Source organism: Thermothelomyces thermophilus, chromosome 7, assembly GCF_000226095.1.
Source record: "Thermothelomyces thermophilus ATCC 42464 chromosome 7, complete sequence".
In the NCBI taxonomy this organism is placed as follows: domain Eukaryota; kingdom Fungi; phylum Ascomycota; class Sordariomycetes; order Sordariales; family Chaetomiaceae; genus Thermothelomyces; species Thermothelomyces thermophilus.
In genome coordinates this window covers 4,071,250-4,098,121 of record NC_016478.1, presented here as the reverse complement: position 1 = coordinate 4,098,121, position 26,872 = coordinate 4,071,250, and the positions used below count along the sequence as shown (strand labels likewise).

The 26,872-nt window shown below is 52.6% G+C and overlaps 7 protein-coding genes across 7 annotated transcripts; 2 read left to right on the top strand and 5 right to left on the bottom strand.

Annotated features, from left to right (window-relative positions):
• Positions 1-837: 837 nt before the first annotated feature.
• On the bottom strand, positions 838-2,554 carry MYCTH_2071098 (uncharacterized protein; the record flags this gene model as incomplete). The annotated part of the gene is made up of 2 exons (XM_003667361.1): positions 838-1,791; positions 1,856-2,554. Coding segments are annotated over 2 exons (1,653 nt in total), but the record flags the coding sequence as incomplete, so codon positions are not given.
• A 4,230-nt stretch (positions 2,555-6,784) lies between these two features.
• MYCTH_103797 (uncharacterized protein) lies at positions 6,785-8,684 on the bottom strand (the record flags this gene model as incomplete). Its single annotated transcript, XM_003667360.1, has 6 exons — positions 6,785-6,843; positions 6,955-7,435; positions 7,484-7,548; positions 7,619-7,982; positions 8,079-8,334; positions 8,392-8,684. 6 exons carry the CDS (start codon positions 8,682-8,684, stop codon positions 6,785-6,787), a joined length of 1,518 nt encoding a protein of 505 aa, XP_003667408.1.
• Positions 8,685-12,689: 4,005 nt separating this feature from the next.
• MYCTH_2313229 (uncharacterized protein) lies at positions 12,690-13,992 on the top strand. Its single transcript, XM_003667359.1, has 2 exons — positions 12,690-13,159; positions 13,234-13,992. The coding sequence occupies exons 1-2, from the start codon at positions 13,058-13,060 to the stop codon at positions 13,894-13,896; spliced, it is 765 nt and encodes a 254-aa protein (XP_003667407.1). The 5' UTR covers positions 12,690-13,057; the 3' UTR covers positions 13,897-13,992.
• A 636-nt stretch (positions 13,993-14,628) lies between these two features.
• On the top strand, positions 14,629-16,110 carry MYCTH_84297 (glycoside hydrolase family 5 protein). The gene is made up of 3 exons (XM_003667358.1): positions 14,629-14,836; positions 14,898-15,227; positions 15,294-16,110. The coding sequence occupies exons 1-3, from the start codon at positions 14,666-14,668 to the stop codon at positions 16,023-16,025; spliced, it is 1,233 nt and encodes a 410-aa protein (XP_003667406.1). The 5' UTR covers positions 14,629-14,665; the 3' UTR covers positions 16,026-16,110.
• Positions 16,111-17,284: 1,174 nt separating this feature from the next.
• On the bottom strand, positions 17,285-19,638 carry MYCTH_2313227 (uncharacterized protein). The gene is made up of 7 exons (XM_003667357.1): positions 19,338-19,638; positions 18,839-19,186; positions 18,649-18,758; positions 18,313-18,584; positions 17,821-18,238; positions 17,517-17,728; positions 17,285-17,440 (listed from the first exon to the last, which is right to left on the bottom strand). The coding sequence occupies exons 1-7, from the start codon at positions 19,577-19,579 to the stop codon at positions 17,300-17,302; spliced, it is 1,743 nt and encodes a 580-aa protein (XP_003667405.1). The 5' UTR covers positions 19,580-19,638; the 3' UTR covers positions 17,285-17,299.
• A 2,020-nt stretch (positions 19,639-21,658) lies between these two features.
• On the bottom strand, positions 21,659-23,016 carry MYCTH_2313225 (uncharacterized protein). The gene has a single exon (XM_003667356.1). The coding sequence runs from the start codon at positions 22,901-22,903 to the stop codon at positions 21,899-21,901; it is 1,005 nt and encodes a 334-aa protein (XP_003667404.1). The 5' UTR covers positions 22,904-23,016; the 3' UTR covers positions 21,659-21,898.
• Positions 23,017-23,744: 728 nt separating this feature from the next.
• On the bottom strand, positions 23,745-25,059 carry MYCTH_84302 (alcohol dehydrogenase-like protein; the record flags this gene model as incomplete). The annotated part of the gene is made up of 2 exons (XM_003667355.1): positions 24,775-25,059; positions 23,745-24,680 (listed from the first exon to the last, which is right to left on the bottom strand). Exons 1-2 carry the CDS (start codon positions 24,949-24,951, stop codon positions 23,745-23,747), a joined length of 1,113 nt encoding a protein of 370 aa, XP_003667403.1. The 5' UTR covers positions 24,952-25,059.
• Positions 25,060-26,872: the final 1,813 nt, after the last annotated feature.

Genomic DNA, 26,872 nt, shown 5'->3' with positions numbered 1-26,872 from the left:
CTCCATCGCCCAGGCCTGCCAACGCAACATTGCCCGCCGGCTGGCACGACAGTGGAGTTATTCAGTTAGATGCATTTCGTCAGCAAGACGCAGCATCACCGCCGACGTCAGCCGATACTATGGCTTCCACAAGAGGCCTACTACGGGCTCAGCGATGAAACCCCCGGTTGGGCCACCGGTGACAAGCTTCAAGGGAACCCCGCATACCAGTTTGAGGCGGAGGGCTACCCTGAAGCCGGTTCTTCAGAGGAACATCACCGTGGAGACGGAAGGTAACCAGAGTGCCCCACACTTTCAAAAACGATGAAGTCCGTTTCGATAGAAACGGTCGTATACAGTCATCTACCGAGGATGACTGGGTCAAGGAAAAGCGTGTTCAGCGAACCGTGTGGGTTTACCGCTATGGAACGAACATAGTCTACTGGACAAAAAAACTTGGCTGACAGCCATTTCCTCGAGTTTTGCCTCTAGGGGAGTCTCTCTGATATGTCTTTTCTCTGCTGATGCTTCTCTGTGAGGTTCTCCTCGCAGCTCTTATCTCTCCTTGTTGTTTCTATTGCTCATTTCAAAGCTTGATAGTCATGTAAACTACCAGGCAGTAATATCATTCTAGTATGTGAATGAATCAAACTGTTCCCTGCATATATGTGGTGTATACAAACAGAAGGGAGCTGGACCCGCGCTCTAGTGGGCGCCGGAGCTTTGTTCTCGGCTTATATATAAGTACCTAGGGAGCTGTGACTATGCCACGTTAGTTGGAATAACTAGAGCTTCCTAAACGTTCTTCAAACTGGAGCACAAGCCTCCCTAGGAAAACCCTTGCGACGAAACTTGCACTCAACTCTCGACAACCAGAAACGAGGATTCGGTTGTAAACCAGTACTTGACCAGCCCCTTCATCGGCCGAGCCTCCCACCCCTCAATGTCCTTCTCTGTGTGGTTGGTTCGAGCGCCTTGCTTAAACTTCACTTGCACCATGTGACGCGTTCGGTTCCAACGTGAAGGACACGAACTGGTCCTGAAACAAAGCCGGACTGGTCTGTCAACACTCTCTGCCGGATCTACGTGTAGACGGCACTGACCAACCGCCCGGGAACCCCCGTTCTGGTATCGGAACAGGATACCTCGGCAAAATCCGGTGTTCTGGTCGTAGAAGACTAGTGTTGACGAAACGCCGCACAAAGGCGCCCATGAGAAATAGGCATCATCATCGATCGGGCAGGAGCCGGGCTTCTCTAAGCGAAACGGCTTAGGAAGAGCCTGATCTAAGGGCGGTCTGCAGTGCGCGCCGAAGAAGCGGACCGGGCGTCCCTCCCTCGGTTCGCTATAAATCATTGTTACGGGAGCAGATGCGGCTAGACATCGGTCCTTGACGTCACCTTTGGATTGCAAGCCAATGACGATGTCGCCTATGAGCTCCGTCCTGACAAGGACGTTCAGGTCCCGAGATTGCAATGCTTCGCGGATACCGAGAACGAAAATACGATCGTACTGTGATATAGGCAAATAAATCCAGACAACGGTCCGCCGAAGTCGATTGGGGAAATTCCGTGAAAACGTGTCCATGGCGTACGATTCCTCTGAGCGGTGGATATGAATGCCAAACAACTGGCCCGAAGAGAAAAAAAAAGTAATCCCTCTTATCTGATCCATCTCGACCGTATAGATAGTCTGGCATGAAGCAAGGTCCGCGGGATACGCTTTACAAAGATTTAAACTCGGTGGTGCGGGAGTGTTCCAGATAGGGAGCGTTCGTAGCGAAATGGGTAAATTGAGGCGCAGCCGTCCGTCCTGCGAAGCGAAAAGCATTGTTAGCTTCTGAGACCCGAAACAAGACAGGTATCGGAGACCGTACCTTAAGCTGTGCCACCACTTTAGAAATAGATGCTTCATCTTGAACAATAAAGGCGGAGCGACTAGTACATTCACCTACATACGTAGGCGGGCCAGGAAGGCGTTCGACTTTGCTGATGCCGGCAGAGTTGACGGTTAACCTTAGTGTTTGAAGCGGTGGTCGGGACGCTATAACACGTTCGAACTTCCCACTACGCTCCCAGAAGAGAAGCTCTCGCAGCGGGACCGTAAGCAGCGGCTCCGGTTTCATGGCCGACACATAGTCAGCCAACTGAAGTGCCGGGATGCATCTCCACAGCAACGAATGTCTAGAGTACTGCCGAATTATCTCAAGCAGTTCTAACGGCAATGTGTACAGGCGCGGCAATCCGCAAAAGCCGGATATCCTCTTTAGCGTGTCCTTGTCCACCACTGGGACCGAAAGATAGATAGGTTGCGCTCCACGCCAAGGATTCCTCCACGCAGCCAAGATCCAGAGACGGTTTAACGCAGCTGATGCACTGACCGAGCATTGTTGCCGGAAGATCACGAAGCAGTCAAAATGAATTGGAGCGAACTCGGGTGAAGCGGCGCATTTTCTGCAATCGGGATAGCGGCACAATACACGGCCATCGACCCTTGTGATGGTATGACCTGGTTGGGGAAAAGCGAAGGGTCGGGTGTGGCCTCGGTAAGACGTCGAATCACCGTTCCCAAAGACTTAAGGCGAGTTAGCATTTCCTGTTAAAGCGCGAGGCGAGAAGACAAAGAAAGGGCCAGCTTGCAGTCACGAAGACTCGGTGTAAGACCGAGCGTGACCTAGACTCGGGAGCGCAGACGGCGAACTCACATACGTGCTATTACCCGTTCGTGCCTCAATATCGTGTCTGCGCAGATGCCACAACGGGGGTAAAGCCCCAGATGGCCATCGTCATGGTCACCGATGTCCACGGTCGCGGTTGCCATCTAGCTGTCTCAAAACTTGAGGTGGTGAGCTAAAAAGAAAAAGAACGAAAAATGGACAAGTATGCTGCACTTTAGAAGTCTGGCTTTATGGTACACGCTTGGTGGAGAGCGAAGTTGGCAGGAGCGGGTCAATGCGGAATGCCTCGAACTAATTCAAAGGAAAACGATAACCTCCGGCCTGCCACGCGAGAATGCACGTGACATACCGTATCTTGCGGGGCTCCATTTCTTTTGACCGCCTTGCGCAGACTGCCCCAGCAAGCTATTTTTGGCTCCCTCGAGAGCCATTTTGAGCTGCAGGGGCTGCCTCTAAATATTTCTGGCTTCCTCTGTGGCTGTTTCCGGTATACCCCCTGAAACAGCTTTTCGGCTTCCTTGAGCTGCTACTTCTCCGAGAGTTTTTGTGGGCTGTAGCACTGCCTCACTGCTGCGTGAGTGGCCAAGATAAATGAGGGGCGTGCAAAGCGAAGGAAATGCGAAGCTGGTGGTAAGCAACACACTTTGGCACCGAGGTCGGGGTTCAGGATACACTATGGGAAAAGACCAAGCGCTCCTTTTCTGCCGTGGGAACGCGGCGGCCCTACCTCGGTCTGGGCATTCGGCAGCGGCCCGAACCGCGAGACAGCCATAGCACGAAAACGCCGTCCAATGATGCCGCAAATCCGTGTGCTGATCTCGATCTGCCCAGCGCCAATGCGACGGCGGTGCGAGCCACCACGGAGGGAGCCAAAGAAGCTGAAGCGTCAGCCACGGCATCACACGTTCTGTCTCTGCAACAGATTGACAGCATCTACAGGAGCGATACCGGTCTGTTTTGGCCTCCCGACCAGGATCCCTCCGTCGACGACCCCGCCCTCGCCGACCTGTATGCCATCCTCAACCCGCCAGGTTACGCCGGAAATACCCATGGCAGCTGGGACGAGCGTTTCATGGTGTACGCCACTGGCGGCATGGCCGGAGGCCTCAGGGCCATGGTTTTTGTCTCGTGGCCGGTATAGCTCCGCTTCCGGGGAACCTTGCTATTCGTCGGCCGGGAAGCTGGGCGCCTAGCAACTCTCCAAAGGGATCCGCGAACGTAAAAGGTAAATCCGTGGAGACTGCCGGACGGCACTCAACCTTGGTGCCCGATGCGCCTTCGTGTCCGAGGGCAAGCCCCGGCTCAACTACACCACTTGCGCGTCCTGGAGAACAATCCCGCCAAGCACACAGCGAGATTTTACGGGGATACCACTTCGCTCGTACGGCCGTAGGAGGGCTTTTTTGGGGGAACGCTAAGACAGCGGATACGGGGCCGCCGACAATGGGGTACAGAGATTTGCGCGAGGGAGTCGTCGGTGCGGAGAAAATGTAGACGGAGCGTGGTATCAGCTTTAGGATATACGGGCTCTTTTTACGCTCTTAGACCTCTCAAGTCTGGCGTTCAAAATTAGAGCGTGTGACTGCTCAGTAGAAGGGCCGCCTTTTACAACCCGTAAACGCCTACTTCCTAATCTGTTTGTCAGCCGATTTCTGATTGGTACTGTAGGATGCTCTACTTCTATACGCGTGGTTTTGTGGGCTACAGCCCCTGGTCGCGCGAAGCACAAAGGAAAAGACAAGCCGAGATCAGTGGGTCAAGTAGGGCCAGACAGAGGAATCAGAAAACGGCATGGCTCTCCCGTTTTAGTTATCCGATTGGGACCGCGATAAGTAGCCCCACTTTGTTCTTCAACCCGAGGCTCCAGGTCCGCAAGGCCGCTCTCCGTGGTGGGGCAATGCATGTGAATTTACCCCGCGTGCCCAGTTGGCAACTTAGCTGCTACGCCTTGCAATCTGCCAAGACGTATGGAGTAGGGCCGGAAACACGTTTGATTGGCAAAGAATAAGATTTGTAACGCGTTGGTGGAACTTGGTAGTCGCAAGGCGATGTTAGGATCACCCCGTGATATATCCGTAGTGTAGATGGGAAACGGACCTCGCCCGATGTTTTCTTCCTGTTCGCGTTCCAGCCGACTATACACGCTGTATGTAGTACGGGTGACGTTACGGAATGCATCCATACGTCAAGATATTCCACCATCGCCAAGATTGCCATTATCCAAGGCGCTGGGCTCGAATCACGTGCCGCGTCGGGTTAATTGCCACTATGCATCCTGGCATTGTGTTCTAACAAGGAGCGTTTGCCCCGCCTTGTCCGTAGCAGCTGCGAGCCCAGCCCAGCTTACAGTATAGAAAGTTCTGCAAACTCGCAGGACAGAAGGTTCTGCAAGCCTATTAGGCACGCGTGACTTGATGAGTCATGCGGTGGGGCTTAATTTGCACGTATAGACGAATTCGCCCACTTCCTTTTTCTCCCCCCTCCAGCTTCCTGAAAAATAACCTATATAGGTATACGCCTCTGGAGGCCCCTTGTGATAACCCTGTCGCAGTGGTTTCTGTTCTTTCCATACAGTGGCCGATGATGACAACCTACGGGGATATTAAGGTCTAGGCATAGTGGGGGATTCCCATCTGTAATGGATGGGTCTATTCTGTTCTTTTCAAGCAGTGGCCGATGATGATAACCTACGGGGATACTGAGGTCCAGGCACGGTCGGGGGGTTCCCATCTGTAATAGAGGGGCCTATTCTGTTCTTTTCAAGCAGTGACCGATGATGATAACCTACGGGGATACTGAGGTCCAGGCACGGTCGGGGGGTTCCTATCTACAATGGATGGGTCCGTTCTGTTATGGCTAATAACAACCTATGGGATGCTCTGGTCAAGTTTGGGGCAGCTGAGCGACGAATGGCTAGAAGGAGTGTTAACCTGCGATACATAATTACAACCTAACCAACTAGCTACCAGCATACACAGGCGAAAAGAAGCAGGAATGTGCGTCCGTTTAAAAGAAGAGAATTTTAACTTGACGACCAGGTCCAGATTTACGTTTTCACCCTCCTTATGACATCGACAGCTTCTGGTCGTCGTTGTTGTTCAAAGGGTGCAGTTTCTTGTCCATATAGCCACTAGTTCTGGTCCCTTCCAAGCAGACAGGGAACTTTTAAGGGAAAATCCCTTTCTGTCATGACCGAATTGACTCAGGTGCAGAGTAATCCCGTGCTTGACCCCTCTCTTCCCCGCTCGGGATACGACCTGGCGTTTGACCACCCCCAAAAGGGAAGGGAAATCGGGCTTTGCGGGGCTCAGACTCAACACCCTTTCTTCCCAAACTGCCTTTTCCGTTCCACTTTGTGTTCTTATTGCTGGATGTGTGGATAAAAGTGGCTTTCTCATCGATAGGGTACATCTGCTCCGAGGTCTTGTAAGTCGAACCAAAATGCGAAAGTAACACTAATTATTGCATGCTCTCACCCCGCTGACATCTGTTTGCATTTCTCAATATAGAATTACAAATACATCTCCCTCGAAACTCGCGCTTGCCAGGGTCAACGGCGCCGCAGCATCGTTCAGTTGCCTTGCAAGATCTATCGGCCCTGTCCTTAGTGGGAAGCTCTTTGCTGCTGGACTACAGTCTGGCTACCTACAAATTCACTTTTGGACTCTAGGAGCGGTGGCGCTGGTTGGGGCATTCGAGTCGTCTCTGCTCTCTGACCACCCCTAGTCATTCGTTGAGCGGTGTGACACGTTCGATCTATTACATGATGAATCTCTGGCTATGTCAATGGGTCTGACTACCGGCAAATGCTCCCAAGTTTTGCTGCGACGTGATTTGAAAGCCTAGAAGGGAAGTATATAAACTAAAGCATAAGGTCCCTTGGTACAGTCTCTTGTATGCGGACACTAAGTGCAACACATCCGTTTACAGCAGCAGAGCCAAACAGCTCATTGCGAGCATTGATATTAACCATGCGGAAGTTAATGATATGGGGGCAGATCATAGTATTGATTATGGCGGCCTGTTATAGGAAGCCGATGTTCAGCGTTGACGCTTGTTGACATAATACGCGTCCACGGTGTAAACATGCCCCGAGTTTCGGGTACAATAGACAACCTAATTACTCTCCTAGATTGGTGGGGCCATATGCGAAGCCCTTAACAGTTCTTGATTTCCGATAGGATGCTCTTGATACGCACATTATATGCCAGTTGTATGCTCCTAAATGCTCTGATGAATTCCTACCGGAGTATTTGTCTTCATTTTGAAGGCTGTCTCCCGGTCACTCGCGACCCGACCCTTCTCTCCGAGAAGGTCGTAATTCTTAAACTGCCTCGCTGGAATCTTCCTCTGGAACAGAATGTCAAGTTCCTCAAATGTTCTTCCACGGCTCTCCGGCAACCTGAAGTGACACCATACGAGGCAAAGAAGACTAATGCCACCAAACAAAAAGCCAGCCTTGCCACCCCAGTTTGCCTCATCCGTGTTGAGCATATATGGCATCGCAACGGTGGTGACAATGCTGGCTCCCGCTTGTACGGCTGTCGCAATGGCGATGGTCTTGCTGCGTAAGCGAGTGGCCGAAATCTCTGAAATGATGACGAAGCAAATAGGGCCGACCGTCATCTGATAAGCAAAAGTCCAAATATCCATCAGCGTGGCCATGGCCCAGGTAGCCCCCCTATTGTTGGCAGGGATGCTGAGAAAACCAATGACGAAGAGCAAGATCGTCATGACCACCATTCCTGCATTGTAAATAGCTCGACGACCAAAGCCAAACTTTGAAATCTGTTAGTAGGAAAACATCAGCTGTTAGTATGCACGTACATAGTTCATCAATGGCCACGATATTACCGTGCCGACGAAACCTAGCGCCGTATTGCCGACGCCCACTAATCAGTTGAGTTAGCTCTGCGAACCTTGGTAAGTCATCCCCGCCGGGTAGTATTTAAAAGCACATACTATTGAACGCATCCGTCGGATCCAAACCTGCTTTCTCGAAGAAGTAAGTTGCATACCCAATGAGCGGATTCCCTCCAATAACCTGGATCAAGTACACCATGACGGAAATCTCAGTGCGCACGAGATGCACGCCTTTGAGACAGTCTTTGTAGGAACTGGTGGCCTCGAATTCCCTTTCTAGTAAATCAGTCTGCTCAATTCCGAGCAAGACTTGGTCGATGTCAGGTCGGTGCTTAGAGGATGAGAGCTTTTCGAGTGCTTGGCGAGCATCTCTCTTTCTGCCCTGCCGAATGAGCCAATAGGGGCTTTCTGGGGCGAATGGGAGGCCAGCGAGAATCAGGACGGGCCAGAGCCACTGGAGGGCCTTGAACACGAAGGAGTGTGATGGTGCCACAACGGGTTAGTCGTCTCTGGATTCCGAAAGAGGGAGAGGTCTTTGCTTCGAAGGACAGATACTTACAAACGGAGCTTTGTAAGCCCATTCATCCAGCCGGGTCTCAAGTCCCGCTGCCACACCCTGAGCAATGAATTGGCCGATGACGAAGGCGAGGTTGACCGATGTGGTGAGAAAACCGCGCAGGGCAAGAGGGCAGATCTCGGAAGAGTAAGTCGGGGCAATGACAACATAGAACCCGTAAGCCAGCCCACCAAGAATCTCCCCCACACACAACATCTCGACGCTGGTAGCAAAGAACTGCACAAAAACCAGGGAAATACTTCACAGGCAGCAGATGGCCAGTGTCCAACGACGGCCAATCTTCTCGAGAGGGTACCCGCTCGCCAGGGCACCCAAGACTTGTCCGATAGGGTTGCCCATTCCAAGTGCCGTCTGCCAAGGTGCGCTGACCTCGTACTTGCCGTTGTTAAGAAGGTTGCCGTATTTCCGCTGGAATGCCGGCAGCGCGTAGAAGCTGCTGATAATTTGTGCGTCATAACCGGCCATCACCACAGCCAGGCAGAAGAACATGGACCAAAGGGTTGCTTTTGGGTACTGCTGTATGGCCGGCCAGAAGCCGAGTGCGTGTTCGGCGGCCGTTATCTCTCTCGTCGCTTCGATCCCGAGCATTTCGTGTCGTTTGGCGTCGCCTCCGTCGAAAGCCTCGACGTCGATTGGATCTCTCAAACTGGGTTGAGACGCCATCTTCATTCTTCGCAAGGCAGAGGTACCGTGATGATGAGTAGAGGATGTTGCTTGTTCCAAGCGAAACGATTCTGTTTATGGTTTCCTGGCCGCTGTCATTATACTTTGGTCCTTGCACCTCGAGGAAGCAGAAGAGATAGGCAGGAAAAGAGGGGTTGCGATGATCTCCCCGGGTATCATTTTACTATTTGCCGATACGTCCGCAACAAAGAAGCGGGGTGCCGGCTTGCCCTACAAGCAGGCCTTGGGTGGGATCAACAATACTAAAGACAACGCATTGCATCGCAAACATGTTCTGGCACATAATTACGAGTAACTTCGTCCGGTACAGAGATGCTGCGTTTTGGTCTACCATTCCATGAAGCATGTTCCGCTAAACGCGTCACTATAGCAAATGACAGTTAAGAGTCCCGTGTCTTACAAGTCGAGGGGACTGACCACATTCTCGGGACTTCGTTGCACCCATTCCACGTCTGGGTGTGTACCTAGGTAACCTGCAACAACACGTGGGCCATTAAGCTTGGGCACTGTAAGAGAGGCGCGCAGCCGATTTGTCTCACACATCATCAAACGAAATTATGAAAGTGGGCAATAGATTCGAGAAGGGCTTGTTCGAAGGAGATACACCACTAGCATCCGTTTATGTTCCTATATTTCTCCCCACGTTAGATAAACGCATCGTGTCTGATCTGCTCTAGCGCCGTTCCTGGTCCTAACGTAACGGCGTCGGCCAGGACAACTTGCTGCTGGGCTGTGAGACAAAAGATATTGTAGAGCAAATATCCACGGTGTCCGAGATATTCAGTGAGATAACAGAGGAGAGGGCATCAAGGTAATTACCTTACCAGACAGGCGTTGTAGCGGTGGTCAGCACATACATAAGATGCTACAAAGAGATGACGGAGCCTAGTCAGCAACCAGTATGTAATTATATCCTAGGTGGTGCTGACGGGCTGCAGATACACATGCTAATAGTCAATACAAGGGCAATTTCCACGCCCGATCAGAGTAATTACTTGTGTTTCATTTCAAGATCCCGATCATCATACAATTGAAATATTAATAACCGTTTAGTTGTCCTGTTGACCACATGGTGTCCCTCTTAGACCATTGTTGTTATTGGCACCTTTAAAAGGTGGTTTTTACATCAACACGCGATGCGGGTTTCCAACCCTCTCTGATTAGCCGATATGTTCTGTTACATGAGCAACGGCCATCTGTGGAGCAGGGCGATTGTGTCAACATGGCGACATCGATGCAGCGAAAGAACAGGTAGGGAGGGTTCCACGGTGTTCAAAGTCTGGTCCTATTGTGTAGAATAGAGCTCAGTATGTAGATTGAGGTGAGCCATACACAGGAGGAGGTCAGGCCCCCATCTTCTTGTGCCTGGTCTGTAGCGTCTCCTGAGGATGTGTGATTGTAGGTAATTACTCATTTAGCAATGCTGACAGGGTCTTGGCATCCCTACTTCATGCACAACGAAATAGAAAAGTGGGAACCGCTTTTCAACCCCCGAATACCACGTTAGAAGTTAAGAATCCTTCGTGGACCTCGGGGCCAGCATAAGAAAAGGATCGTTGTTCCAACCCTGGTGCGTGGGGAAGAGATAGGGGAGATACGTACACTCTCTACCAAGAGTGAGTCTCCGAGTCAGCAAACGGATCATATATTCACTAGTAGACCTTGCATTGAGCTTCCATCCTCCAACTTCCTATAGACGCGGTATATCTACTTAGAGTCATGAGTGGCATAGGCAAAATCGGATATCCCTTGGTCGAATGGACAGTCATGCACAGGGCGCTTCAGTCGATCTATATGCCGCTCCCCGCTCAGTCGTCCGAGATGTCGACGTCCGTGTGGTAATCGACCGAGAAAAAGAGCTCAGTGCAAAAAGCGTTGAAACCTAGGTTAATTACACAGACCTAGCCCCAATCATCGGCAATCTTTAGTTGATTATCAACTCATAAGATGATTGCATGCGTCGTTGGCCTCTACAAGGAGCGGTATGGACCAAGAACAAGCTCAAGTTTGTCGACCTACTACTGGAGGACAGGGTTGTTTATTAGAAACCTTGGAGTTGACAAATCGCGAGGGAGAATATCAAACCTGATTTGTTAAGCGCCCTAAGAACAGCAATCATATTCCGGGCTTTGGGCATTAACATGGATATATCCGCAACCCGGGGAGAAATATTTTATTTCTCGCCGTCACAGTCCAGTGGTCAGCATTTCCATCTATATTTGAAGACATGGTACGAAGCTCATCAGGCCCGTAGGAAATCAAGGGCTAAGTGTGTCGACGCATATCTACCCCATATAGTCTTCTATTGCAAGGGGACATTACGGGTATGGTTATGTATGTAGTCTTACTGATACAGTTCGTTTGTCTACGGACGCGTTTGTCAAGATAAGCCCTATAGATCTGGCAAACGGGCTGGTAAACGGATGGTTCTTTGTTCCTATCCTCTACTTATATAGAGCCACAGGGCCAGCTAACGTAGGAAGGAGACATCGCACTTTTAAACTATTTACAACTTACCAACTTTTCCATCAATTGGAACCATCATCTTCCATCAATTAGAACCATCTTCTATCAAATGGTAGCGGAAACTCTACTCTAACCATCCAAAAACCATTAGCACTAGAATTAAATCGCGTTGACGATCAGTTTAGTACCACTTTCGCGATAGTTACGTTCGGTTTCGGCAACTTGGTAACCGAACCGGGCAATTCTGTTGTAACCACCACAAAATCTCTGTTCCTAGCGACTTGGTAACCAGGGCAGTCATCTATCTACCTATCTCCTTCTTCCTGGCGACTTGGTAACCAGGATACTCTTCTATCCGTCTCTCTGTTCCTAGCGACTCGGCAAACACTATGTCAACCTACAAGGGACTCGGCCACGAACACAACATCTGGAAGACCGACTTCCAGCTACGCCACGTGCCCACGCCAAAGACTCCCCCGAAGGAAGCCGTGACTAGAAAACGCCTACGTGGACGCCCTTGCAAGAAGGCATCGTCAAACAGGAAGGACTCGATTCTAGTCCTAGACCTAGCTGTAGGTAGTTAATAGGAGGATATACGGGACACTATAATAGTGGGATAACACCACTACTTTCTGTTACAAGGTTATTACGGAAAGAAGGCGTGTTTGAGAGCTATTTATAGCTATAGTGTGGGCACTGCGTTTTTCCTTCTGGGTGGGGGATTTGATATAATTCGTTTGTCTACGGACGCGTTTGTCAAGATAAGCCCTGTGGATCTGGCAAACGGGCTGGTAAACGGATGGTTCTTTGTTCCTATCCTCTACTTATATAGAGCTATAGGGCCAGCTAACGTAGGAAGGAGACATCGCACTTTTGAACTATTTACAACTTACCAACTTTTCCATCAATTGGAACCATCATCTTCCATCAATTGGAACCATCTTCTATCACTTACCGTCATTCCGAGCAAACAGTGGCAGGCGAGACTGTTATCGGAAGGCCGGCATTACAACCGATACAGTGTAAAGCGGCATGCTTCGATAACCGAGCACGGTAATATCACATGGATCAGGTTGCTATAACCCTCTATGGAGGCATTGACAAACAAGTGGTGGAGTCGGGTCGGAGAATTCAAGCAAGCAGTATTAGAACCCGGCTTAAACCTGCACCAGGTCATCTTGTTACATCGAGAGCGAGATCTGTCCAAGATTCGGCCCGTTTACTCCACACATAGGTGGCCGTGGTGTTTTTCTCGGCCGGACCAAGCGCCCAGCGCAGTGTAGACTCCCGATACTTCAGGTTCATTAAGCGACCCGTTCTGCCAATCATTGTTGCTTTCCACTCCGCCCAACTCCGCCTGGATGCGGGGCCCCGGATTTTGCCTCTCGAAGCGGTTGCCGCAGTCATGATGAACAACCCCTGGGTTGCTCATGGCTTGGCAAAGCACATGCTAAGAAGGCGACTTTACTCCCTACAATGTCAGCAACGATGGGAATGTACATATACCCTTCCCATCTAAAAAGGCTCTACCTCGGCAGCATTGGGGTCAAACGCCCGAGCAATACGCCGAATTTCAACGAGTGCCACGCCAGCGCGTCGAAAAGAAGGAACACCAAGGCCAGTCTCAAACCTGGCCCTCATCGGCCGACCAACATTGGCGGAGAGCATATAAGGCTGGCTGTTCCCTCTGATGGAATTCAACTTGTCCAACTCATCACATACATCCTCTTACCATCAGCCCACCGCACCTTACCGCACCTTGACTCTTTGGTGGCCCCACGACGACTCAGCCTAGAACGCTTACAGCAACAATGAAGTCGACGTACGGAGCAGCGATTCTTGCGACTGCCACGCTGGTTCAAGGGCATGGGTACCTGACGATTCCGTCCAGTCGAACACGGCTTGGTGCAGAGGTAATATTAATTAATCCATAATTAGATCGCTACGACCCAGATTTTAGGAGACAGACTAATAACGCGGGAAGCAGGCCGGCCTCGATTCTTGTCCCGAGTGCTCGATTCTCGAGCCGGTGCAGTCGTGGCCCGATCTCGATGCCGCGCTGGTCGGACGGAGCGGCCCTTGCGGCTACAATGCCCGGGTTAGCATCGACTATAACCAGCCGGGTGAGCACTGGGGCAACGAGCCGGTAGCGACCTACTCTCCTGGCCAGGTTGTCGAGGTGCAGTGGTGCGTCGATCACAATGGAGACCACGGCGGCATGTTCAGCTACCGCATCTGCCAGAACCAGACGCTGGTCGACAAGTTCCTCACCCCGGGTTACCTGCCCACCGCAGACGAGAAGCAGGCGGCCGAAGACTGCTTCCAGGCTGGCACGCTCTCGTGCAAAGACGTGACGGGACAGGACTGCGGGTACAACCCAGACTGCTCGGAGGGTCAGCCGTGCTGGCGGAATGACTGGTTCACCTGCAACGCATTCCAGGCAGACAGCAAGCGCGCATGCCAGGGAGTCGACAACGCGCCTCAGGGCTCTTGCTACACGAGCATCTCGGGCGGCTTCCCGGTCACCAAGAAGATCAAGATCCCCGACTACCAGTCTTCTCACACTCTGCTGTCATTCAAGTGGAACTCGTTCCAGACCGGTCAGATCTACCTTTCGTGCGCCGACATCGCCATCACAGCCAGCAACTAGAGCCAACCGCCCATACATGTCGACAGCCAGGCTTGCCGCTGGCACACGAAATTTTACGATTTGCTCATCAAGGAGGGAAAGTAATGGAACGAGCCAACGCGAACAATGAACAGGTTCCCGGTACCTGGGCTGGCAGAATGGTTCCAATGCGCAATGAGTGGATAATTAATATGGGAGTTGGATGGCTGTTATTAGTTTTCCACGACATTTCGTCTTGTGTCCTGCTCCATGTCAATGTCCCGAGGTGGCGTGACTAACCCTCCTCGCGATACTATCTTCATTTCTTTCGTCCGAGTAGTCAGAGGACTTGACACAGCTTTGGACATCCTGATCTTTTGCGTGTGACCCCCCTGTTGCCATCGAGATTTGCGTATGTATGTACTATCCGGAAACGGGGCGCGGCCCATCCACGTCCGTGTTCCTATCGGTTCCACAGCCGTGCAATGGCCGTTGGCCGAAACAAAGAATGATCCCCACAAGCTCGACCTACTACTAGTATGTACGCGGTATAACCGACATTTTGGGCGCGCCCAGGCCAGAGCGAAGAGGGCGTTGCGGAAGACGGTGTCGCTCGTCCCTGCCAAGCCCTTGCCAAGACTTTCCTTTTCTAGAGGGCGGCTCAACGGACTCCGATGCCAAAAACGGGAACTAAGAAGGGGAACAAACAACCAATGTTTAAATCTCAAGATGACAGACGACGTTTTGCTCAACACTCGTCCTCCTCCAGAGTGTCACGCATACTCCTCTTCCAGTATTCTTGGTGGTAACAATGCGCTGTTTAACTTCAAGGCTTCTTGCCGCCAGTCTGCTGATCCTTAGTACTGCCACGGCGGCCCCTGGTCGTTCCAATTTCGTGACGGTCGAGGGAGGGATCTTCAAGCTCTCGGGCAAGGACTTTCACTTTGCTGGGAGCAACGCTTACTACTTTCCCTTCAATGGCGTAAGTGGTTCTCGGTTCATCTTGATGATGCCGTCGACTTGCTAACATGTCATTCTTTTAGGACCAGCAAGATATTGAAAAGGGGCTAACAGCCGCCAAGCGAGCCGGGCTCTCTGTCTTCCGCACCTGGGGGTTTAACGAGAAGAACAGCACATACAACCCCGATGGTTTGCCCCAGTATGGCGGAGAAGGCGCTGGTCCTACCGAAGTCGTGTTTCAGAGGTGGTACCCTAACGGCACTTCCATCATTGACATCAGCGGCTTCGACAAAGTGGTCAAGGCTGCAGAAAAGACTGGAATCAAGCTCCTTGTCGCTCTGACCAACAACTGGGCCGATTATGGCGGCATGGACGTCTATACTGTCAATCTGGGCGGCAGATACCACGACGATGTGAGCACGCCCTTGCTTCGACCGCCCGTGTAATTACTCCTCACATTGCTAACCGGACCTCGTCAGTTCTATACCGTCCCCAGAATCAAGGAAGCCTTCAAGCGCTATGTAAAGGCGGTCGTGACTCGGTACAAAGATTCGCCGACCATCTTTGCTTGGGAACTCGCCAACGAGCCCCGCTGTGGCGCCGATGGGGTCCGCAATCTTCCGCGGAGCGATAACTGCACGCCCCAGGTTCTCTCGTCTTGGATCTCGGAGATGAGCGCGTACATCAAGAGCCTCGACCGCAACCATTTGGTTACCTGGGGAGGCGAGGGAGGCTTCAACCGCGAGTCCGACGACTGGGCGTACAATGGTGCCGACGGCGGCGACTTTGACCATGAGCTCTCGCTCAAGACCATCGACTTTGGCGTCTTCCACTCTTATCCTGACTGGTGGGATAAGACTGTCGAGTGGACGCACCAGTGGATCCGTGATCATGCTGCCGCCGGTCGGAAGGCTCGCAAGCCCGTCGTGCACGAAGAGTACGGCTGGCTGACGCCGGACAAGAGGCTGGAGTACACCGGCAAGGTCGACAACAGGACGAGGGTCGAGGTACTCGGTGGTTGGCAAAAGACGACTGTCAGGGAGGAGCTGGCCGGGAGCATGTACTGGCAGTACGGATACTCGAATTATTCCTATGGTCGGAACCACGACGATGGTTTTACCATCTACTTGGACGACGAGGAAGCCAAGACGCTTGTGTACGGGCATGCGAAGGAAATGAATGCCCTTAACCATCACCGTGGTCGGAAGTAGATGTGGCTTTATAGGGTGTAAATTAGAGCAGGCTGGTTGGTGGAGGCCTATCGTTACAATGCACAGAACCTTCGTAGTCAAGACCAGGATCGTTCCCGTGTTTTGATTAATTATTACCAACTTCCGTGCGCCTACGTGGTCTGCGCCACGACCGGTGTGTCCCTCCCAAGACAAGAATCACAGGTGCATGGCCAAGCCGGCCCGAGCAGCATCTACAAGTACTTTATTAGAGTTGCATCTGAATAACCAAAGATATCCGCCGATAATTGATGAGGAAATAGTGGTGCCTAGGTCGCCTAATTATCCGATACAACACAAGTTGAGTATAAACGGCAATTGGGGCTGCGGGAGCTCCTAGCACTCTTTGACAGGTTCGAAGATACTTACTACTAAGTTTTCGAAGGACTTCCTGCTATGATGCCGAACATGCTGCCACACGCCCCGGGGAGTTTCACTGTCTAAAATCTAATACTATAGAGCCACGCCCGAAGGGTTCTGTTCCAGTCCTTGGCCGGAGGGTCGCCGAGGCCCGCATCGGGCTCAAGTTGATGAGAACAACCAGGAGCATCACGTTAATTAGTCCACATCATCATAGTAAAACATATAACTCGCCAGCTTTCTTCTCGAAATAACGGGGCTGAAAGGCACCGACAAAGCCACTGCTCACGACCTATGGCGCCGTCTGGACTCGAGGCATCTGAACCGGTCTAGAATCAGCCACCGGCCCACGCTGACCTTCTCCCTCCCTGTCCAATTTTAGACGCGCCCTCATCTTGCTCATCTCATAATATACTATGGCTCTGCAACCGATCGTCGGGAACAGATACAACCACAAGATGTTGAACGTATCCTTGGTGCTGATGAATACGGTAGCCGACAATGTGATCGTCCCGGGACAGCGGGGGAACCCAAGGCAATCAAAGACGCAAGTAACAGCTGGCGTTGTGCGAGCAGCCCTATTTCAGCGGAATCCGGGCCCGCGAGACTCAGGATGGTGGGGAGAAGACCCAGCAAGACTGCTGCCGCTCCCATGTTTGACTTCATCCACTCCGGTAACATATTTTGCAGGGTGCAGGTCTCAACTGCTTCTGCCAGACAGCCAACGGCAATGGCCATGTTTTCCTTCATCGATTCCCGTGACTCGTCAGGAAGACATGTCTGCACCGTTGCCGCCTCACAGCCGCGGCATGAATAAGGTGGACCAGGCTGCGCCAGCAGCCATAGCATCCAAGCGTCAGAAATAATACGACAAATCACCGGCTTACGCTTAGGTGTCAATGTTGCCGTGCTTGCCGGGACTCGGGTTGTTGGCGCTCAGCCGAGCTCTCCGCATTCCCATCGTCCTCCGCAAGTCTGCTCCCATCTGGTGGGAAGCGGGACAGTAGGAGAACGGATGATGCGAGCAGCGCAATGGCCTAATATATCCGAGACACCGTTAGTTCGCCCGTGTTCTCTCGACGGCGGTTTAATCATGCACGACGAGGAACTCACCGCGTTAGCGAAGAATGTCAGATGCGGTTTCCCGACTTGTGCCAGGGCTGCAAATACAAAACCGAATAACCCTTGGGTTGCCAACCGAGCTATATTCTCAACAAGCGTCAAGGCATTCAGCGCGTCTGCTCTCCTTGACGCCGAGCACATCTCGGTCATGACGCCCTTGGCTGCCGGCGCCGAACCCGAGGCGAAGGGGAGCAAGAAAGCAGCTGTAAAGGTTAGCGTACAAAAAGTAGACGAAATATTGCAAAGAAGATGAGTTGAGAAACGCGTCGATGGGGGCACCAGAGGTTAAGCATACCGAGATAAATGTGCCAGCCTTTGGTAGCAAATGCCGCACACATAGTCAGTATGCCGTCGACAACCAGACTTATGCGCAGGAAGAAAAGGTCAAAGGCAGTGCCTTCGTCCTCCTTCACTTCAGCGGACGCGACAGGCTCCTCCTCCGCAAGGCTGCCCATTGGGGCTTCAAGTTCTTCCGGGTTCGTTGCGAGGCGGGCAGGCTCGCAGTCTTCAGTTTCTCCTCCGCCTGCCCCTTGACGCTCCCGAGCCAAGTACCACCTTCGACCCTTGTTGATAATGTAAGGGAAGAGGAATATCAGGAACGCGGCCCGCATGAAAGCAAACCCGGACATGAGCCAACCATTGTCGCTTTGCTTGAACTCAAAAACCGCCGTAGCATACATCTGAATCAGCAAGGGCGCGTACCCAGTAGCCAACTGCACCGTGTCAGCTCTCTCCGGCACCAGGATGATTGACAGGACCACCATGGTGGAGTAAAGTAATTACTTACTACCCCGAGAAAGACTCCGGCGCACAAGAAGAGGACGCCATAATGCTTGGCCAGCGCTCCAGACTCGAGGATGACCTTCTGGGGCAGCAGGACGCGCAACGGAGAAAGAAATGCTGCGATACCCTTCGCGTCCGATTTCGATCCGCCGGAGACGGATTCGGGGGTGATGTATGGCATTGCGAAACGCACGTAGGTGGTTGACAACAAGAAGGAGAAAAAGGCTACTTCAAACGGTCGGCGGATGCCCCAAGTATCACCGATCATACCTCCGGCTTGTTTCCGTCGTTAGAAGGTTGTTGCAAAAGTCACAGGAAACAACGTAGGGGCGAAACGTACTGAGGTACCCAATCCCTTGCCCGAGCATGATACACCCCTGGAGCATGCCGAACACGGCGGTCCGCCGCAACGGCTCGACCACTTCGCCGGCGATGATATTGGCTACCAAGCTGGCATCAAGTGGCAAGGTCAGCAGGTGGGTAAAAGGGTCACCCTGCGTTGCTGCATGGGGAGGTGTGCCAACACTCACATATACCCGACCGGGCCTCCGATGATGGTGATCAACTGGGTGTACTGGAAAATGTCGATCCCGGCTTGGCCGCCGGCGAGGACGCCCAGAACTTGGGTCGCCACGCGGATTGCCGGGACAAAGGTTTGCACCATGAGGGCTGCGCGAGGGCCGATCCGCTTGGCCGTCCAACCAGCGACGAAGAGGTTGATGGTGCCGCAAAAGGTTGTAGTCATGCCCAGGATGGAGTACTGGGTTGCTGTCCCTGCAGCGATCTCGTTGCGGCTGCATCGATCACCAGGGCCATTATACGGCGGGTGGTTCTCGTAGAATACGTCACATTCCATGAGGTGGAACGCGTAGAATATGCTTTGAAACGGGGCATGATAACATAACGTTAGGTAACCAGCTTCATTGCGCCTTGTTTATGTTTCGATGTACGACGGAGACATTGACCCGTGTCCATGGGGAAGCTGATTTCCCTGAATGGGGAGGTACAGCGGGGCGTGGATGCACTTACGGTACCTGTGTGAAGCTGAAGGACAGCGTGATAAGGAAGCCGGCGAACAAAATCCGCTTCTCAACGTGCACTCGGAGAAGGTTGTGCAATCGTACGACGAGATCGCGAACCCAGCGTCCATGACGGTCCTGCGCGTCTGCTATCGGTTGCCTGTCCTTCCCAGTAGGAGAGGTAACGGCATCATGGCGAGCCGGCTGGTGGCCGCCCAGGAGCGGTGTACGCTCGGAAGTTTCTGAAGCCATGAATTAATAGGGTTGGTTTGCCTGCAATGCCTGAAAAGAGGTTCTGCAGCTGTGTTTGCTGGCTTCAACGGCTGATCGCCAGAGAGCACCATCTAAGCAGAACCGCCAATTACCTACCGAGAGACGGTTGTGCCGTGCCCATCCTTGCCACCGGAGATCGTTTTTCTTTTTTTTTTTTTTTTTTTTTCGGCCGAAGCAGGGTGCAGCCTGTGCGAAATGGAATCGAGCCGAGAGGGGTTACCCGGCACTCCTGATCAAGAAAAAGAAACAGGGGACCAGTTGCGAAGGTAGGTCCTCTGTGGGTCTCACCTGGCTGGAATACGCAGTTATCTCCGTATGTACATACGGATTACATACATACATCCGTACAGTGTGCTTGCATCATCGGCTGCGTTAGAGGTCCACTGGTTCACCGGCCTCCACCCTTCGCCCTCTCGGTCTGCCGGGCCGTGCCGGGGCAACAATACTCCGGCAGTATCAATTTAGCAATAGCATGTCCCTTTTGGGTAACTTTCCCATTTTGAGGATGGTTACTTGCCTGCCGGAAAACTCCAGACGGTTGACTTCGAGGGTGCAGGAATCGTAAAACTCTCCATCTATAGGTAATTACCCTATATTTCAAAGGGGTAAGCCGAAATATGTACAAAGGCGGCTGTCGGCTCAATCCCGATGGGCAGTTGTGGGCACTCACGACCGTTTAATTACACCACCGAGTGCCGACCTCGATCACCTCCCACTCCTCGGTGCCCAGCGTCGAGATAGCATCAAAAATACCAAGGGGATCCCACTTCTTCCTAAGAGCCTTGAACTTCGGGTCCTCGGAACCCCAGAAGTGGTTCTGCCAGTTGGGCTGGTACGGGCCGGCCTAGAAGTCTCCAAGTCAATATCAATTTTCTTGTCTTGGGTCAGGGGAGGGGGGTGCCTAGAGGAAGAAGCTGCCCACCTCATTCACGTATGTGCACCCGCTTGTGCTGATTAGCCTGCCTAAGGGCCTCGTCCATGGTGTTGGTCAAGACATTCTGCCAGGCCACCTTCTTGGCCAGGGACGAGCCGACCGGAACAACCAGGCCAGTGATGACAAAGAGAGCCCGTTGTCGACGAAGTGGTTGGACCACTTGTGGAAGAAAGATGGAAGTCCCGTTCCACCGCACATCGGGGTCGACGGTGTGCGTCGTGTTGATGTAGAAGGGTGGCACCGGCAGACGGAATGTCTGGAAACGTCTTCATGGTAACCGAGAGGATGACGGCATACGAAGCCGGGCCGCCACCCTTCAAGGCCCAGAAGAGATCGGAATTCACCTTTTCATTTGCCGTCACATATCCGGCCCGAGGCGGTAATGGCCTCAAAGGAGAGAACATTGTCGGCCGCTGGAGTAAACAAGCGTGGGGGTCAGTCCTGCGGTCCCTCGGAGACGCTTAAGTAGGGGAAAGGTCGATAAGCACTTACAGAATCCCTTTAGGGTTGTCAACGGGCCGTGGCCTCCGCCCTGGATAAACCCGCCGGAGATGCCAACGGTCGGGCATTCTCCGGTGACCACGACGAGAGGGGGATTGCGGGCGTGGCCCTTGGACAGAATAGTCTTTCCCTGGACGCCGGCGCCGATGGTCACTGCGCCACCTTTGTAGGAGCCAGGGCCCTCGTACGAGTCGATCCACTGAATCTGCTAGAAGTTATGGCTGTTGATGACAAGGGAGCCATACCCCGTGCTGCGGCCGATGAAGTCGTGGCCCGTATTGCGCACAACGAGCCGGATATTGTTCTGACGCGCAAAGTCGATGGCGGCCGTGACGTGCTGGGGCTTGGTCGTATTGATGCATAGACACCATAGTAGACCAGCGTGCACTTGTCGGTCGGATTCTGCGTGGAACCCCTCGATGCCCTTGGCGCGATGGTTCGAGTTCCGGGGTGATATGTCCCTATCGAGTGCCCATTGGACCGGTGAGAAGCCATCTCAATAGATCAGTTGCCTGCTCATACTAACGTCTCCTGCTTGTAACCTACCATATTATCTGTTGACTGAGCAGATTAAGTCGGGGGCCAACCTACAAGACAGGGAAGCGCAACTCCGCCACGATGATGAAAGTCAAAATGGTCAAGTCGGGTCGATTATTTGACCGGCATCTTGGAAGGCAGAAACAGACCGGAAAAACAAGGCGAATTCAATTCGAAGATCCGGTACTGGTAATTATGCGTCGTGGGTTCCGATTCTGAGATGCCCACCGAACACTAAAGCAGCCGCTGTCTCTTGCCCACTGCCGTTAATTATGGTCCAAGCAGTGTTGGAAATCAAGAAAGGTAACTATATGTATGCACGGGACTCAAGTTGCTGATTTCTGACGCTCCTGTCGCCTCTTCTCGTCCATTCTAACCAAGATTCTCAGATCGGTTTCGTGCCACTCCTGGGTCTGCGGCATGTAAACCCATTTCTGGAGCTCCGAAATCCAACTCCGGCCCGGTAGGAAAGCTTCGAGCATGTAGTACAGGTCTCGGGCATAGGGGTAGTCAAAAGTTGGATGCCCGTTCTGTTGAAGGAACTCGTCGGTTCCGGCGCGTATGTCGGCGGCGGTCACGCGGTAGTGCCGGCGCTGGTCTGCCTTGTTCTGGCTGTGACGGCGAATGGACCTTGTGGTGGACTCGAGATGGGCCTCAAGGATCCTGGCATACCACAGAGGGCTATTGAGCGCGTTAAGGGCGACGCGGCGATTGCGCTCCAGGAGCTCTTGGTTCCACCGAGGATTTGTACCCCGCTCGATGGTCGGGATGGGTATGCCTCTGTCGAGGTGGTCCTGCCAATGTGCAAAGTCGATGACGGCACAGAGGGCATTCCAGCGCACCAAGCAGGTCATGCAAGTGCAATGAAGCGTCTTGTCAGGAGGCGGGATGTTCTGGTGGGCGTTTCGGTGCGCACCGAGGTCCGGACGGTCGGCACTTTTCAGCAGCGACTGGATGGCTGGCTCGACGTGCTCCAGGCCAACCGGACGCGGAAGGCACCGTTCGAGGATAGAGTATCGCAGCTTGATGATGGGCTGCGCGATGGCTGACTCGTTGGCGAGCACAAAGGCACGGAGCTCCTTGTTCACCCGGGACAATGCAAAAATGTCGCTGGGGCGGAGCAGTTCCAGGATTGCCATCATCAGCTCGAGAGGCAAGTCCACGAGCCTCGCTGGATGAGCAGCCGCCGAACTCGAGTTCGCCCGCTTCTGCTGCTTCCGGCGCTGCCGCTCAGTGCGCCTGGAGCGCAGAGTCAGCGGCCGAGTCAGGTCTGCCACGGGCGCTAGCTCGGATTCCGCATCTTGAGCGATGATTTCTCTCTTGGTCGGCATTTTTTTTGCGGCTCGTAATAATCATTCCAAAGTTCCCGGTCATTTCGCGCGGTGGTTGCCTTCCTGTGGTCGCACCCCGAACGGCGGGCCGCGCCTGCCGGATTGTGCTATTAATTTATGCGGTGGCGTCGGTAATGACGCAGGTTAGGTTAGTGTTGTTAGAAACACGGCAGCGCACGTGCGGGCGTGAATACCACAGGACTACCTTACCATAAGGTACAGTACATACCTTACATATTATTTTTCTAGTCACTCCCCACGATGATTGTGCTAATGTAATGCGAGTCCTCTGATATCTTCTTATCAGCTGCGACGTTGTTTGGCTGGGAATCCAAATGTTTATTCCCCCACCCCTCCCTAATTCCCAATGCCCTAAGTATAACCCTCTATACGCCTCTCCCTCAACGTTTTAATTGTTTACTAAACTACCCTTATTTTAGGGGCCTTAAATAAAGAAAACTGTTACCTTTCCCTTTACTCTAGTAATATTATATATACCTTACATACCTCTTCCGGCTTAATTCGTTAGACTGTGAGATAGGAAATTATTTAACATAGATAGATAACTATCTCGGTCCTGGAAAGCCAGATGTCGTTAGTTGGTATCTATGAGTAACGAATGCCGTGCCGTTTCTTAATCTATGCCTATATTTGTTCTCCTCGGTAAAACAAATAGTATAGATGGGAAATACTTCTCATTCTGCAAACTGACGACATTTTAAATACAGATTATGGGTTCAGAATCAGATGCAACGCCCTTGCCATGCTTCTCATGCTGCGCTATCGCTGTATGGACATGTATATTATGCGAGACCGTTTCTCCAAAGCTGACCGATCATGTTCACAGTCCTGCCTTGACCTGAGAAGCCTCCTGCGACTCGTTGACCAGAACATATCGGTACCTCGGCTTGCCCGCTCCCATGTCGACGATCGCCTTGTTGGCGTCCTTCATCGGGATCTCATCGATCCAGGGCCGGACGTTCTGGTCCACGGCCAGCTGCAACATGTCCCGGAGGTCCTGGGGCGAGCCGATGAGCGAGCCCGTGATCTTGATGCGCTTGAAAATGAGCGGGCCCTGACTGAGGTTAGGGAGGCCTTCGTCGGGCGCTCCGAGCTGGACAAAGGTGCCGTCGAAGCGCAGGAGCGACAAGTAATCCGTCAGGGGCATCGAGGAGGACGAGACGGTGCTGAGGATGACGTCGAGGGTGGAAGCGTGCTCCTTGGTCCAGTCGGGATCCTCGTCGGTGGCGATGAACTCGTCGGCCCCGAGCTTCAGAGCGTCCTCCTTCTTGGACGACGAGCGGGAGATGACGACGACCTTGTCCGCCTTCAGGGCCTTGGCCCACATGACGCCAAAGTGACCGAGCCCGCCCAGGCCGACGATGCCGACCTTCTTGCCGGGGCCCACGCCGTGGTGCTTGAGAGGCGTGTAGGTGGTGACGCCGGCGCACAGCATGGGCGCGGCGTGGGCCGAGCTGATGGCGTCCGGGATCTTGACGACGAAATGCGAGGGCGCCCGGTTATAGAGGGCATAACCGCCATACGACTTGCCACCGTTGAGATAGACGCTGTTGTACGTGCTGGTCTGGTGGGGGCAGTAGTTCTCGAGGTTGGACGAGCACAGTTCGCAGTCGCCCTTGCGGCCGAGGCACGAATCGCTCTGCGCTCCGACGCCGACGCGGTCACCGACCTTGAGGCCGCCCTCGGCCTTGGAGCCGACACGCACTACCGTTCCGACGATCTCGTGGCCGACGACGCAGGGGTATAGGGTCGGTCCCTGCCACCAAGTGTCAGTAACCGGATGTTGTTGTTGTTGTTGTTGTTGTTCTTGCATAACCTCCCAGTCTGAGGGGGAGGGAATCTGGACGTACCCAGCCACTCCGCAGAGTGTGGAGATCACTGCCGCAGATGCCGCAGTGTGTGATCTTGATGTCGACATCGGTCTCCTCCCAGGGCTTCGGCTCAAATACGCCCCACTGCATCTTGCCCTGGGCCGCTGATGGGTCAAGCCCGAGCCATCCCTCAAACTTGTAGTCGCCTGCGGACATGGTGTCGCGATCGATCTGGTAGAAGGAGCACGGCGGGTGTGTTTGCTGTGGTCTTGTCGAATCGAGGAGCGTCTTGAGAAGATGATTGGTGATCAGGATCGATCTGAAGTGTTGATAGATCGAAAGTCGTTGCCAAGCAGAGGACCTCGATCACGACGAGGGAGAGGAGCCGGGTAGATATACGGATTACAGATGGCGCAAGCCGTGGACCCTGAACCTGGGGCCCTGGTCCTATCTCCTCAACTACCGACGACATGACGATGTTTCCGCCCTGGCGCCATGGCTACGGCCAGTCACGGATCCGCTTTCTAGAATTTTTTCGTCCGAGGCTGAACCCACCCGACTCCGTTCTCCGCGAGGATGAATAATTAATAAGCTATAGTAAATGTCCAGGGCAATGTCTCTCGAGGTGGAACCGGCCCTTTCGCCATGCCCACCAAACAGAACTACTGGGATATCGGGCATTGCAACTCTGTGGAAATCGGCTTTAGGACTTAAGCTCTTCGGTCGTTTCCAGGTACCGTTGCGAGAAAGTTCTCGGTGGATCAAAGTTTGAACTCTCTCCACTGAGCCTTATCAGCCTCACATGACCGGGATTAACCCTGCTGTGTGGCAAGGCGACCTCAATGACATGATTCTAGAAATAACGAACGCGTCAAGATTGAGTTACGCCCGAACGCTAAGACGCGGATGAAACGTCATCCCGCGTATCGTGTTACCTGACGCTTAACTCCACTAATCTCTCTTGATGGTCGTATGGGCTTTTTTCCTCTTTCTCTTTTTTTATTCGATTTTTTATTTCTGTTTGTTTTATTTTCTTTCTTTCGTTTTTATCTAAAATTTCCTTACCTGACAATCACCCCAAAAATGTAATTAAGGGCTTCTGATCGATGACGCCGAAGGCTGGACTTCAGAGAAGGGACACTAACGAAATTCTGTACTAACTACTCCGTAATAGGCTCTGTCAATAGAAATTTCAGGGCTTGGCGCCCGGCATGATGACATCCACGATGGTACATAGTAGTTGCGGCTCCGGGGGTTTCAAGAATTCTCTCGAGGGGTGTTCGTCGTTTATCTCTAGGCTTTCCAATGCATCTAGCCGCGCTGATACTTGCAATTTTTTTTCGTGCCACATCACCAACCAAGGAGGCTCTGGTGGCATGAAGACGACGAACTTTACGACCGACATAGGGCGGACACTACGAAAATAGACTCGAGAAGAGTCAAATACTCCAAAGACCATCGGTTGTTATAAGGCTGTAAGCTGACACCACGCGTATTGGCGTCTCAAACGGCGAATTGTGTGCAGATGGCGGCAATTACCGACCCGAGCGAAGACTTTGGGCTGTTGGCAGCACCAATCTGGAGAGGCAAGAAGCGGCAAGGGTTCTCATCTTCGCCGCGACCTTGCGCCGGCAGCTGAGGGCCTAGATCATGGTCGGTGCAGATGTGACAGAGAAGTAGTGCAGAGTATTGGGAAGGGCGTATACAATGTCTCGTCACTGCAAGTAGTGTTAATCAGCGGTAAACACTTCGCGATGTGCCAAGATCCTGAGATATTAACTAGGACTTGTAACCAGGACTTGTGCTTTCGGCGGAGCGGATGGATGGCAGAACTGTACCTGTAAGTCGTCGTCATATCACATTTTTACACCTTTTTTTGTATCTATATGTATGTATATTTTTAATCGGAATTCCGACCGACCGCCCCATTGTTTGGTCAGCGGTACAGCGACAAACCAATGAACATGTAATTATTATGGATTATTAGACCGTTTTGCCAATGACAAGAACACAGAACTGGACCCTCGCTTTCGTGACGACTCTTGGCCCAGGGTACGCATCTCGTGTCAATCCAGAGCAGGTCTACGGATATGCGTAGAATCCGTACTCCCTCTCATATCTTTGGGTCATGATCTCA